The sequence below is a fragment of the Nerophis lumbriciformis genome, linkage group LG12 (genome assembly GCF_033978685.3).
Source record: "Nerophis lumbriciformis linkage group LG12, RoL_Nlum_v2.1, whole genome shotgun sequence".
Classification (NCBI taxonomy): Eukaryota; Metazoa; Chordata; class Actinopteri; order Syngnathiformes; family Syngnathidae; genus Nerophis; species Nerophis lumbriciformis.
In genome coordinates, this window is record NC_084559.2 from 17,341,936 (window position 1) to 17,355,156 (window position 13,221).

The 13,221-nt window shown below is 38.9% G+C and overlaps 1 protein-coding gene across 2 annotated transcripts in view; it reads left to right on the top strand.

Annotated features, from left to right (window-relative positions):
* Positions 1 to 511: 511 nt before the first annotated feature.
* LOC140679266 (intraflagellar transport protein 81 homolog) overlaps positions 512 to 13,221 on the top strand; it is a 50,481-nt gene continuing 37,771 nt past the window's right edge. For both annotated transcript variants that reach the window (XM_072914332.1, XM_072914331.1), the window contains exons 1-6: positions 512 to 746; positions 824 to 927; positions 3,963 to 4,143; positions 4,222 to 4,311; positions 9,702 to 9,767; positions 10,061 to 10,171. In XM_072914332.1, the coding sequence (XP_072770433.1) occupies positions 603 to 746; positions 824 to 927; positions 3,963 to 4,143; positions 4,222 to 4,311; positions 9,702 to 9,767; positions 10,061 to 10,171 (696 nt within the window). In that variant the 5' untranslated portion in view covers positions 512 to 602. The remainder of the gene's footprint in view (positions 747 to 823; positions 928 to 3,962; positions 4,144 to 4,221; positions 4,312 to 9,701; positions 9,768 to 10,060; positions 10,172 to 13,221) is intronic.

Sequence of the window (13,221 nt, forward strand, 5' to 3'; positions counted from 1 at the left end):
AATGATAAACAAAGGAAATTAAAGAAAAAACAATAATTATCCTGTGCAGCAGTTATTTGGTATCAAGTCGATAGTAAAGTTTGTAGTATCGCCCACTCTGTTAGTATCCACGGTAACTGGAACAACGCGAAATAAGCGTGATGCGTTCCTGTTATCCTTGAAAGTTGGGATTTCTGACATTTCCAAGTTCCCCTCCCACATCGTCATCTAATTTGGTGAAAACAGACACATATCACTTGCTGGGCTATTCAGTATATTTTAAGCATGTATAAAAAAAAGTTTGTTTGGATACATTTCTAATTTTGCAGGCTGTTATATTGACGAATTATGCGATGTATTATTATTGTGTTTTTAGAAAAATATAACCAGTTATCGTCTTGAATGTAGATGAAAAAGTGGAGACGCACTTTTAACGTATGATGTCAGGCTTGAAAGAGGTCTGTGAGGACACACAGTGAATGGTAGATAAAAGGGAGCAACAAATTCCGACGTCTCTTAGGAACATGAACGCATCACGATACAGTGGATGTTTTGCTAGCTCGTGTTAGCCGAGGACGGAAATCTCCCGTTGGTCAAAAAAAGTCAAAAATAATCTCGACAAAATGAGCGAGCAGTTGAAATTTATCGTCGAGCAACTGAACAAAGATCCGTTCAGGAAGAACTTTAATCTCATCACGTTTGACTCGCTCGAGCCGATGCAGTTGCTTCAGGTATTAAATGACGTCCTAGCCGAGGTCGACCCGAAGGTAAGCAAAGGTTTTATTTCACTTAAGTGACTGCCGCCATGTTAGTAATTAATAAATACTTCTCTTTTTTTTCCCAGCAAGCTATTGATATTCGCGAGGAAATGCCTGAACAAACCGCCAAGAGGATGTGTTCTCTGCTCGGGATGCTAAAATACAAACCTCCTGGCAACCAGGCTGACCTGTAAGTACTGCAGTTCAGCATTCATAAATAAAACGATACAATTAATTAATTTTTCAAACTGAGACTCACTTACTTCGGGTCATTTTCTGTGAAGAACATATATCAGAATCATACTTGCCAACCCTCCCAGATTTTCCGAAAATCTCCCGAAATTCAGGCGGACCTGAGTGACGTGTCGACAGCCTGTTTTCACGTCCGCTTTCCCACAATATAAACAGCGTGCCTGCCCAATCACGTTATAACTGTAGAATGATTGAGAGCGAGTTCTTGGTTTCTTATGTGGGTTTATTGTTAGGCAGTTTCATTAAAGTCCTCCCAGCGCGGTAACAACACACAACAACAGCAGTCACGTTTTCGTCTACCGTAAAGCAGTTCGTCTGCCGTAAACAGCAATGTTGTGACACTCTTAAACAGGACAATACTGCCATCAACTGTACATGCATATGTGACTATAACATCTACGGCTTTTAGAGAGTGCAGTGCACAACTGCGCACACAACAAGGAGACGAAGCAGAATGCATTATCAGAGAGGGTGTTCACTCAGCATGGTTAGAAAATAGTGACAGAGAATAGAACAAGGATGGACAATTCAACCCTTAACTCAACAATGAGTAGATGAGTGTTATGTGTGTGTATATGTGTAAATAAATGAACACTGAAATTCAAATATTTCTCTTATTTATTTATATATATATATATATATATATATATATATATATATATATATATATATATATATAATAAAATAAATACATACATACATATATATATATATATATATATATATATATATATATATATATATATATATATAGCTAGAATTCGCTGAAAGTCAAGTATTTCTTATATATATATATATATATATATATATATATATATATAAATCTCCTGATGATTGAGGGAACCCCCCCTCATGAAACAGGCCTGTAGAGATGAAATAGTCTTGTGATTTTTTTTCCCACACATACATATATATATATATATATATATATATATATATATATATATATATATATATATATATATATATGAAATACTTGACTTGGTGAATTCTAGCTGTAAATATACTCCTCCCCTCTTAACCACACCCCCAACCACGCCCCCCCCTCCACCTCCCGAAATCGGAGGTCTCAAGGTTGGCAAGTATGATCAGAATACATATTTAATGACCACACACCATACACCCCCCCTACACATTTCTATTACATATAAAATAGAAGTGTGGAAATTGATGTTCTGTGTACAACACCCACCCACCCACCATACTTGCCAAAATGCCAACTCTCCCGAATTTCCCGGGAGACTCCCGAATTTCAGTGCCCCTCCCGAAAATCTCCCGGGGCAACCATTCTCCCGAATTTCTCCCGATTTCCACCCGGACAACAATATTGGGGGCGTGCCTTAAAGGCACTGCCTTTAGCGTCCTCTCTCACCTGAAACCGTCACCCCTTAATAGCCGCATGCTGTCCAGGCATCCGCTTTTCCTCCACATAAACAGCGTGCCGACCCAGTCACATAATAATGTAGCGTTGGACGGGTTTAACAATGGTCTTTACTCGAAGATGTCAAGAAATGCTGACACGTTGTATGATCTTTTAACTGGTTTAATGATAACATTAATTTCAAGCACACACAATGCATACTTGGTCAACAGCTATACATGTCACACTGACGGTGGCCGTATAAACAACTTTAACACTGTTACAAATATGCGCCACACTGTCAACCCACATCAAACAAGAATGACAAAAACATTTCGGGAGAACATCCGCACCGTAACACAACATAAACACAACAGGACAAATACCCAGAATCCCTTACAGCACTAACTCACCCGGGACACTACAATAACATCTACGGCTTTTGGAGCTCAGTGCACAACTGCACACACAACAAGAAGGAGACAAAGCAGAAGAACGAAGAAGAGACATGGCGACGACGAGTAAGAAGAAGAAATACGCTTGCAAGTTCCAAAATGATTGGAAAAAATAATTTAATTTCATCCAGGACAGCTCGAAAGGGGAAGGTGTATGCTGCTTGCACCTCAACCCCGCCCAAGCAACCACGCCCCCAACACCCCCCGCCCCCCTCATCTCCCGAATTCGGAGGTCTCATGGTTGGCAAGTATGCCACCCACACACACACACACACACACACACACACACACACACACACACACACACCAGGCCTAGACAGGAGGAGGACAGAGTGTAGGTACACAGAACATCAGAGGGTCAAATGTGCGAGAAAATGAGAGAAGACAGTGTTGACAAACAATGTTGCAACCTTGTGTGGGAACCGCAGGTGCAGAAACACAAAAGAAGAATCCCTGTGGGATGCAGAAACTGGCAGAGAAATTTTCCGTGCAACGTTCATATTGTTGTTACTCAGCCAGCGTTTGTGGGTCTGATGGACCCGTTGCATTTTGTGGCTTTTAACGCCTCACAATCAAACACTTTTATGTTAAAATACTGAACAGATGTTTATTGGGATAAGGTAAACATCTGTTCAGTATTTTAACATAAAAGTGTTTGATTAAAAGCCACAAAATGCAAGGGGTCTATCAGACCCACAAACGCTGGCTGAGTAACAACAATATGAACATTACACAAGGGTTAAAAGCACTTTTTTTTTTACACTGCCCGGCGCAAAAAATATTACCACCTAGATGCACCGGCCCATACTCAAGGCTCAAATAATAATCGTAGCGGAAGTGATAAAGTTGTATCACAACACCCCTAATTTAGGTATTTATTTTTTATAACAAAAATGTTTTGGAATATCTTGTGGCATGATCAGATAAGTATAAAACTTGGAAGATATAAAAAAAAAATTCCCATCAAAATTAAAAGAACAAATGCATTTGGCAATATAGTTGAAGTGCGTTATTGGTGCACATTATTTCTAGGCTTGTACGGGCCACATAAAATAATGTGGCAGGCAGGTTCTGACACTCGTGTTTTATATGTAGAACGGTGTATGTATGTCACGCATTTGCATGGTCATACACAACATATTGTTTTGCTTACATCAGGAGCGGCTTCAGACAAGGTCTGGTGATTGGCAGCAAACCGGCAGTGCATCCCATTCTACACTGGCTGCTGCAGAGAGTCCCAGAGCTGAAGAAAAGGGCTTACCTGGCTCGCTTTCTCGTTAAACTTGATGTCCCTGCAGAGTTCCTGGCCGATGATGTCATCAGTGACACCAATCATCAGGTTTTTCCACACAAACTGTAAGGCAAAGTGAAACCTCAGCAGCAAACGAGCTAATGCATATTATATCTGTGTTCCTAGTATGAAGAACTGGTGGAATCATTTAAGACAAACCACAAGGAGTGTGAGCAGCTCAGAACGTCAGGCTTCTCCACAGCAGAAATTAGAAGGGTAAAATGGAACTGGAAAGAATAAGTCTTTTTGACTCTTAATTGCAATTATTGATTCAGCCAGAATATTAATATTTTTTTTACTTAAATCATTATTAATTAAGATGACGGAAAGTTAATTTAATCGTACATGTCTCTGCAGTTACTGATAAGATGTTCACTTTCTGTGTTTAACATACAGTATAATAGTCATTTAAAAAAAAAAAAAGGAAAAGAAGAGGATACAAAGTGTAGTAGTACGGTTATCCGTATTTTCCGCACTATTAGCCGCACCTAAAAACCACAAATTTACTCAAAAGCTGACAGTGCGGCTTATAACCCGGTGCGCTTTATATATATGGATTAATATTAAGATTCATTTTCATAAAGTTTAGGTCTCGCAACTACGGTAAACAGCCGCCATCTTTTTTCCCCGTAGAAGAGGAAGTGCTTCTTCTTCTACGCAAGCAACCGCCAAGGTAAGCACCCGCCCCCATAGAAGAGGAAGCGCTTCTTCTTCTACTGTAAGCAACCACCCGCCCCCGTAGAAGAAGAAGAAGGGCGCGGATATTGCGTTTCATTTCCTTTGTGTGTTTACATCTGTAAAGACCACAAAATGGCTCCTACTAAGCGACAGGTTTCCGGTTCATGAAAAGACGCAATCTCTCCATCCGCACACGGACTACTATTTCACAGCAACTGCCTAAAGACTTTCAAGAAAAGCTGGCTACTTTCCGTGCATATTGTAAAAACAAGATAGCTGAAAAAAAGATCCGGCCAGAGAACATTATCAACATGGACGAGGTTCCACTGACTTTTGATATTCCTGTGAACCGCACTGTGGATACAACGGGAGCACGTACGGTGAATATTCGCACCACAGGGAATGAGAAGTCGTCCTTCACTGTGGTTCTAGCTTGCCATGCTAATGGCCAGAAACTTCCACCCATGGTGATATTCAAAAGGAAGACCTTGCCAAAAGAGACCTTTCCAGCCGGCGTCATCATAAAAGCTAACTCGAAGGGATGGATGGATGAAGAAAAGATGAGCGAGTGGTTAAGGGAAGTTTACGCGAAGAGGCAGGATGGCTTTTTTCACGCAGCTCCGTCCATGTTGATATACGACTCCATGCACGCCCACATCACGCTGGTTTTTAATATATTATTAAAGTTTGACTGACCTATTTTTTTGACATTCCCTTTAGCGCAGTTAGATGCGGCTTATAACACGGGGCGGCTTATAGGTGGACAAAGTTTTGAAATATGCCGTTCATTGAAGGCGCGGCTTATAACCCAGGGCGGCTTATGGTGCGGAAAATACGGTAGTTATTGTAAACACCTTTTCAATAAAATTTACAATAAATAGCAAAAAATAGAACGGTAATTGGATTATACTTGTATAGCGCTTTTCTACCTTCAGGGTACTCACAGTGCTTTGAGACTATTTCCACGTTCACACATAAATACACTGATGGCGGGAGCTGCCATGCAAGGCGCTAACCTGGCCCATCAGGAGCAAGGGTGAAGTGTCTTGCTCAAGGACACAACGGACATGACTGGAAAAGCAGAAGCTGGGATCGAACCTGGAACCCTCAAGTTGATGGCACGCCGTCCACAAATATAATTTAATTAAAAATAATAAATAAAGGAATAAATAAGTGCGGTGATAGAGAAGTACAGTGTATCCCATATTAGAAATAATAAAACTGAATAAACCTTTTAAAATGAGCTGATAATTGTATTATGAGTTATAGACCTAAGGTATTAAAGAAATACAAATCTAATAGGCAAATATGAGTTTCAAGATAACAGAAATGGACAATAGCTTGTGCAATTTTACAGTAAAGTAAAACACAAAGATGTTAAAATAAAGATAACATAACGGAATAAAAGTAAGAATAAAGGGTACGTGAATAAATATTAATAGATAATGAGTGATAGAGGGGAAATATTTTTGACAGAAATAGACAACTACATGGTGGCTCTAAATTAAGCAGTAATGTAAGAACAAGTAAAGGTGTTGTAAAAAATACCATAAGAAAATATGAAAGGGAGTAATATACTGAACAAATAATGAACCCAACACTTTTGTTTTGGCTCCCATTTTTCATGAGTTGAACTCTAAAAGATGTAAAAATTATTTTACTATATAAACAGAAGACCTATTCCTCTCAAATATTGTTCACAAATTAGTCTAAATCTGTGTTAGTGAGCATTTCTTTACCAAGAAAATCCATCCCACCTCACAGGTGTGGCATATCAGGATGCTGATTATACAGCATGACTATTGCACAGCTGTGCCTTAGACTCTCCACAGTAAAAGTCCACTCTGAAATGTGCAGTTTTGCAATATGGAGCCATGCATTGTCGTGCTGCAAAATGAGGGGATGGTCTCAGGTGAATGGCACAACATGGTATCTTTGCATTGAAAATGCCAACAACAAAATGCACTTGCATTCGTTGTCCATAACATACGCCTGCTCATACCATAACCCCACCCCTACCTTGGGCCACTTGATTCACAACATTGACATCAGCAACGCCACACGAGCTGTCTGCCATCTGCCCGGAACAGTGAAAAAAACAGGATTCATCCATGAAGAGAACACCTCTGTAATGTGCCAGATGCCATCAAATGTGAGTATTTGCCCACTCGAGTCGGTTACGACGACAAACTGCAGTCAGGTCGGAACCCCGATGAGGACGACGAGCATGCAGATGAGCTTCCTTGAGACGGTTTCTGACAGTTTATGCAAACTAATTGTTGCAGCAGCTGTGTGGGTGGCTTGTCTCAGACGATCATGGAGGTGTACCTGCTGGATGTTGAGGTCCTGGGTTGGTGTGGTTGTGAGGCCGGTTGGATGTACTGCCAAATTCTCTGAAACGCCTTTGGAGACAGCTTATGGTAGAGAAATGAACATTCAATTCACGGGCAACTAGTGATGGGTCCGGCAACACCGATGCATCGGCGCATGTGTCGAGCTCATAGAGCAACACCCTGTGTCGGTGCGCGTACCGCTTTTAGAAAGTCACGTGACCGATCATGAGCTGTTTTGGTCACGTGACCGATACGCGAACTGTGTCGCACTGACGCCTCCTCTGTGCCCTGTGAGCGGGTCTTTTCTACAGCCGGAGAAATAATAACTAAGAAGAGAAATCGTCTAAAATGTAATACGTCGGAAAAACTTTTTTTTTTTTTTTTTAATACAAATGTGTAAAAAAATTAAATTAAAAAAATTCCCAGTCCACAATCATCCACAACACGTTCTCTTAGATTTCCATGTTATGATACATGTTCACATTCTTTGACTGTATCTAAAAAAGACACAAATATATTTTTATTTAAATGAAGATATGAAATAATCCTAAATGAAATACAATGACTTGGTTTATATTATTGTATATACTAGGGCAGGGGTCACCAACGCGGTGCCCGCGGGCACCAGGTAGCCCGTAAGGACTAGATGAGTTGCCCGCTTGCCTGTTCTAAAAATAGCTCAAATAGCAGCACTTACCAGTGAGCTGCCTCTATTTTTTTAAATTGTATTTATTTACTAGCAAGCTGGTCTCGCTTTGCTCGACATTTTTAATTCTAAAAGAGACAAAACTCAAATAGAATTTGAAAATCCAAGAAAATATTTTAAAGACTTGGTCTTCACTTGGAATAAGCGGTAGAAGATGGATGGATGGATGGGTCTTCACTTGTTTAAATAAATTCATTTATTTTTTACTGTGCTTCTTATTACTTTTAGAAATACAATTTTAGAGAAAAAATACAACCTTAAAAATGATTTTAGGATTTTTAAACAAATACCTTTCTACCTTTTAAATTTCTTCCTCTTCTTTCCTGACAATTTAAATCAATGTTCAAGTAATTTTTTTTTGTTTTTATTGTAAAGAATAAATATTTTAGCTTCTGTTTTTTCGACGAAGAATATTTGTGAAATATTTCTTCAAACTTACTATGATTAAAATTTAAAAAAATATTCTGGCAAATCTAGAAAATCTGTAGAATCAAATTTAAATCTTATTTCAAAGTATTTAGAATTTCTTTTGAAATTTTTGTTCTGGAAAATCTAGAAGAAATACTGATTTGTCTTTGTTAGAAATATAGCTTGGTCCAATTTGTTATATATTGTAACAAAGTGCAGATTGGATTTTAACCAATTTAAAACATGTCATCAAAATTCTAAAATGTATCTTAATCAGGAAAAATTACTAATGATGTTCCATAAATTCTTTTTTTAATTTTTTCAAAAAGATTCAAATTAGCTAGTTTTTCTCTTCTTTTTGTCAGTTGAATTTTGAATTTTAAAGAGTCGAAATTGAAGATAAACTATGTTTCAAAATTGTATTTTAATTTTTTTCGTGTTTTCTCCTCTTTTAAACCGTTCAATTAAGTGGTTTTTTTTCATCATTTATTCTCTACAAAAAACCTTCAGTAAAAGGAAAAAAAAATGTATGACGGAATGACAGACAGAAATACCCATTTTTTTTTATATATATCAATTTATTTATTTAGCTATTCTTGTTTAAATCACACTTACGTGTAACTTACAAATGACAATATATTTATTTGTTTAAGTGTGTATCAAACTGGTAGCCCTTCGCATTAATCAGTACCCAAGAAGTAGTTTTTGGTTTCAAAAAGGTTGGTGACCCCTGTACTAGGGCAAAAAATCAGTCAGTTGAGTCGGTCCATAGGTTGCCTGTAGGGATTTTTAATGTCCAGCAGATGTCAGTATTTAGTGACACAGTATCGACACAGTATCAATACAGTTTTGCAATGTGTCGAAACGCTTCATGACGCCTCATCAACCCATCACTACGGGCAACAGCTCTGGTGGACATTCCTGCAGTCAGCACGCCAACCTCAAACCTCAAAAACCACCCTCAAAACTTGCAACATCTCTGGCATTGTGCTGTGTGATAAACCTGTACATTTTCAGAGTGGCCTTTTATTGTGCGCAGCCTAAGGCACAAACCTGTGTTATAACCATGCTGTTTAATCAGCATCCTGATATGCCACACCTGTGAGGTGGGATGGATTATCTTGGCAAAGAAGAAGTGCTCACTAACACAGATTTAGACAGATTTGTGAACACTATTTGAGGAATTGGTATTTTGAGTATATAGTAAAAGTTTTAGATCTTTGAGTTCAACTCATGAAAGATGGGAGCAAAAACAAAAATGTTGCATTTGTTTTTGTTCATTGTATAATTGGATTAAATAGTTAATAGATACAAAATAAAAAAGTTAGAATAAGTAACTACGTTTGAATGCAGGCATGTACACACTACAGATACATTTATAAAGAAGTCTGGATAAAACTAATTTCGATGTAGATCGAATGCATTCATATGTGTTGATACTTTTTTTTGGCTAAAAACGTGCTTTGTGTGTTTCCCAACAGGATATCAGTGCAATGGAAGAGGAGAAAGGCCCGCTCATCAAACGCGTGGAGAGGCTGAAAAAGAGGGTGAGCAAACTCCTCCAAGGGGTCCCTTTGCTTGTGCGATGTTTGTCTGGCTTTAGGATTCAAAGAGGAATGAAAACATGACCCTGGTCAAATATTTTTAACTTCTCCAGTAGACCTGACAAGGATGTCACAGCTTGTAAAGTTGTAGTAATAAGCCAGCAAAGTAATGGGCTGTTGATCTTACACGCCAAAGCCATTCCAAAAAGGCGAAACCCGACTCCGTCAGAGGCATTTGGTTATTTTTGGGATACACTATATTGTAACATCTCCTTGTTCTCTTGTCCCTCCACTAGGTGGAGTCAGTGTCCAACCATCAACAGATGCTGGAGCAGGCCAAACAGCTGAGAGTTGAGAAGAAGAGGGAAGAACATTTGTCCCACCAGAAGCAAGAACAAAAGAATCAAGTACGAATGTTCTCCAAACGCTTTTACCGTTTAAGGAATGATTTTTGTATTTTGCACTTGGAAAAAAAATGATTATTTTTATATTATAAAATTCACCTCTCAAGATACAATAGCCCTGAGGGGACTCATTTTGCATGAATAAGTGCATGTAAAATGTCAATTACTACATGACAGGGCATCTCATATGAAATGTTACTGCAAACGTATTCCTAGTCCATCATTTATAAGAATATAACCGCATATTAACTCAAAACTTTCATATTGTCTTTGATAGTTGTTGTGCCAGGAACATTTGCAACTTTGGTTTCATTATGTTAAATTTCTTATTTTGCACAAAAAATAATTATTGAACAATTTCTTTCCCATTAATTTATTTTTAGTGCAAAACATGCATCAAATGAAACTCAAATTTGATTAAAAAAGTATAAAAATAGTTTGGAATGAATAAAAAAGTGTGGGGAAAAATTGTTGTAATGGGGACTGCGGGCTTCAAAATAAAATTCTGCTTAGGGCCCCAAATTAGCCTGGGGTTCAGCAATTAAGTCAACTTTTTAATAAAATAATTTCCTGTTGCCGCTAGGTGGCTCTGTGACTAATTGAGGAAGTGACCAATGTTTCAGCTTTAATCATAAACACCAATCATGATGACTATCTGACTTTGTGGACTTGCTAAGGTTTAGGTTTTTGTGGCAGCGAATTGTCAAACTGACCATCAAAGTGGCATACGGCCGTAGGCTAATACGACCGTAGGCAAATATGCTTTGCAATGTGTCATCGCCAATCTGTTTCGTACTTGTGTTTTTAAATTGGGCTCATGTGGTCAAAGTCATTAGGAGGAGTTTTCAAAATATGACACACTACTCCACACTACTTCTTTGTTTGCAAGCATTGGTTATTGAGACATTTTCATCTGTCCTGGCATATTGTCGTCAAATTTAGTGTGTAATTTCACTTTAGTAGGTTTTCACTACGGAAGAAAAAATGCGAGGAAACGCACAGATTAATAATAATAACCGTAGCAGTTCCTATAGAATCTTTGCACTGCTATTAGGGGTGTAATGGTACGTGTATTTGTATTGAACTGTTTCGGTACGGGGGTGTTTCGGTTCGGTTCGGAGGTGTACCGAACGAGTACACATGCTAGCAGCGTCCGGGCTAGGACAACATGTAAAAGCCAGAGCTGTAAGACCCTCCTGCCTCGTTAAGATCTCCCGTTTGGGAACACTTTGGCTGCGCGATACAAAAATGGAGGACGGAGGTTTGCCGACATTGTTCAGCAGCTGCTTCTGACGACATGTCAAACATGTGTTGCACCTTTCCTGCTTCCGGCTCCCAGACAGTAGTCGAGGAGCGCAGGGGAGACACTCCTCCAGGGCCGATGTATTCTCGGGGGAAACACCCTCCACTCTACCCGGCAGTGGGTCTCCACAGCTCCGGACTCCAGGGTAAATGACAAGTCCGGCGATTAGTTGCAAATCGTGGCTTTATTGAGGTCTTGCACACAGCCAATCCAACAAAACACTAGCCACTCCCCGCACTCAGCTACCGCTCCCTCACCTCGCTCGCCCACACACTCACATCACATGCTGTCACATATTAAAGGGCCACACACACATACGCTACTCTCATAACACATGCTAACCCATTTGAAGCGTCACCACCGCATTCAAGCAGCCTCTCCTCGGCGAGTCAGGCAGGGCTAAAGCAATAACAAATGTTTTTATAGTAGCAGATATACCGGTAAGTCCATATTGCATTAAAAACTAGATTTTGACCCACTTCTATGGTGGAAGAACAATGAGCCCATATATCCTCTTACTGCCAAGTTAGCCAGGCTGGGGGGGGGAAAGAAAAGTTAATCTGAGGCTGAGTTGACTTGAAACTGTTTAATGTTGCACTTTTTATATGTAGAAGAAAAGTTTTGTCATTTTATTTAATCTGTGCAACAACTTGAGGCAGTTTAATGTTGATTAACGTGGACCCCGACTTAAACAAGTTGAAAAACTTATTGGGGTGTTACCATTTAGTAGTCAATTGTACGGAATATGTACTGTACTGTGCAATCTACTAATAAAAGTCTCAATCAATCAATCAATCAAAAAAAGCACTTTATATGTAGAAAGGTTTTGTTAAGAAACCATTCTGAGCCTTATCTTATTTAGTTTTTATTTTATATATGTTGACCACATTAACTCTGGCAATGGACCCTGTGTGTTTATGTATATTATGCCATTGTTCACAAATTTGGTAAATAAATAACCAAAAAATGTATATTTTGTTGTTTTCTTACTGTACCGAAAATGAACCGAACCGTGACCTCTAAACCGAGGTACGTACTGAACCGAAATTTTTGTGTACCGTTACACCCCTAACTGCTATTGCTCGATATTTTACATAATTGCAGTGCCAATCAAAAACTGAGCATTATTCCCTTCGTAAAAGCAGAATGTTTGCTCTTGTGCACGCAATCCAAAGTTTAGACTAGTTTAGCCTGTTTTCAATAATAATGGACAAAAATCTAAAAGAAGAGAACTTCTTCAAATAAGTCGCCAAGACTGACGCAGACACGGTGACTACTATGCACACAGGAAAATTGTTATTCAAACAGCTAGAGGGTCGAAAGATGAAGGTAATAAAACACCTGTAGGGTATTCTCAAACAGAAAGTGGAGGAGTGCAAGGTGTCAACATGGAGGAGTAGAAAAGGGTTTCAGTAACAACCTGTGCATTGATGGTTAATTCCATGTCCAAGAGGACTAAAGCAGTGCTACATAACAATGGGGCTTACACTAATTATTCACACATTGGGTACAGTTTAGAGATGTTCTCTGTGGGCGTACTCACTTGTGTTGCCAGCTATTCAGACAATAATGGCTGTGTGATGACCTATTTTCATAGGATAATAAATCTAGACTGCTTTGCAAACTGTACATTGACTATTCTATAGTATTGTCCCTTGAAACTGTACTGTACACTAAGATGGTTCTCATTCTTGTAAAATACAGTCAGCCCATGCTGTTTAAAATAAAATAAAATGTTTTTGTAGTCAAG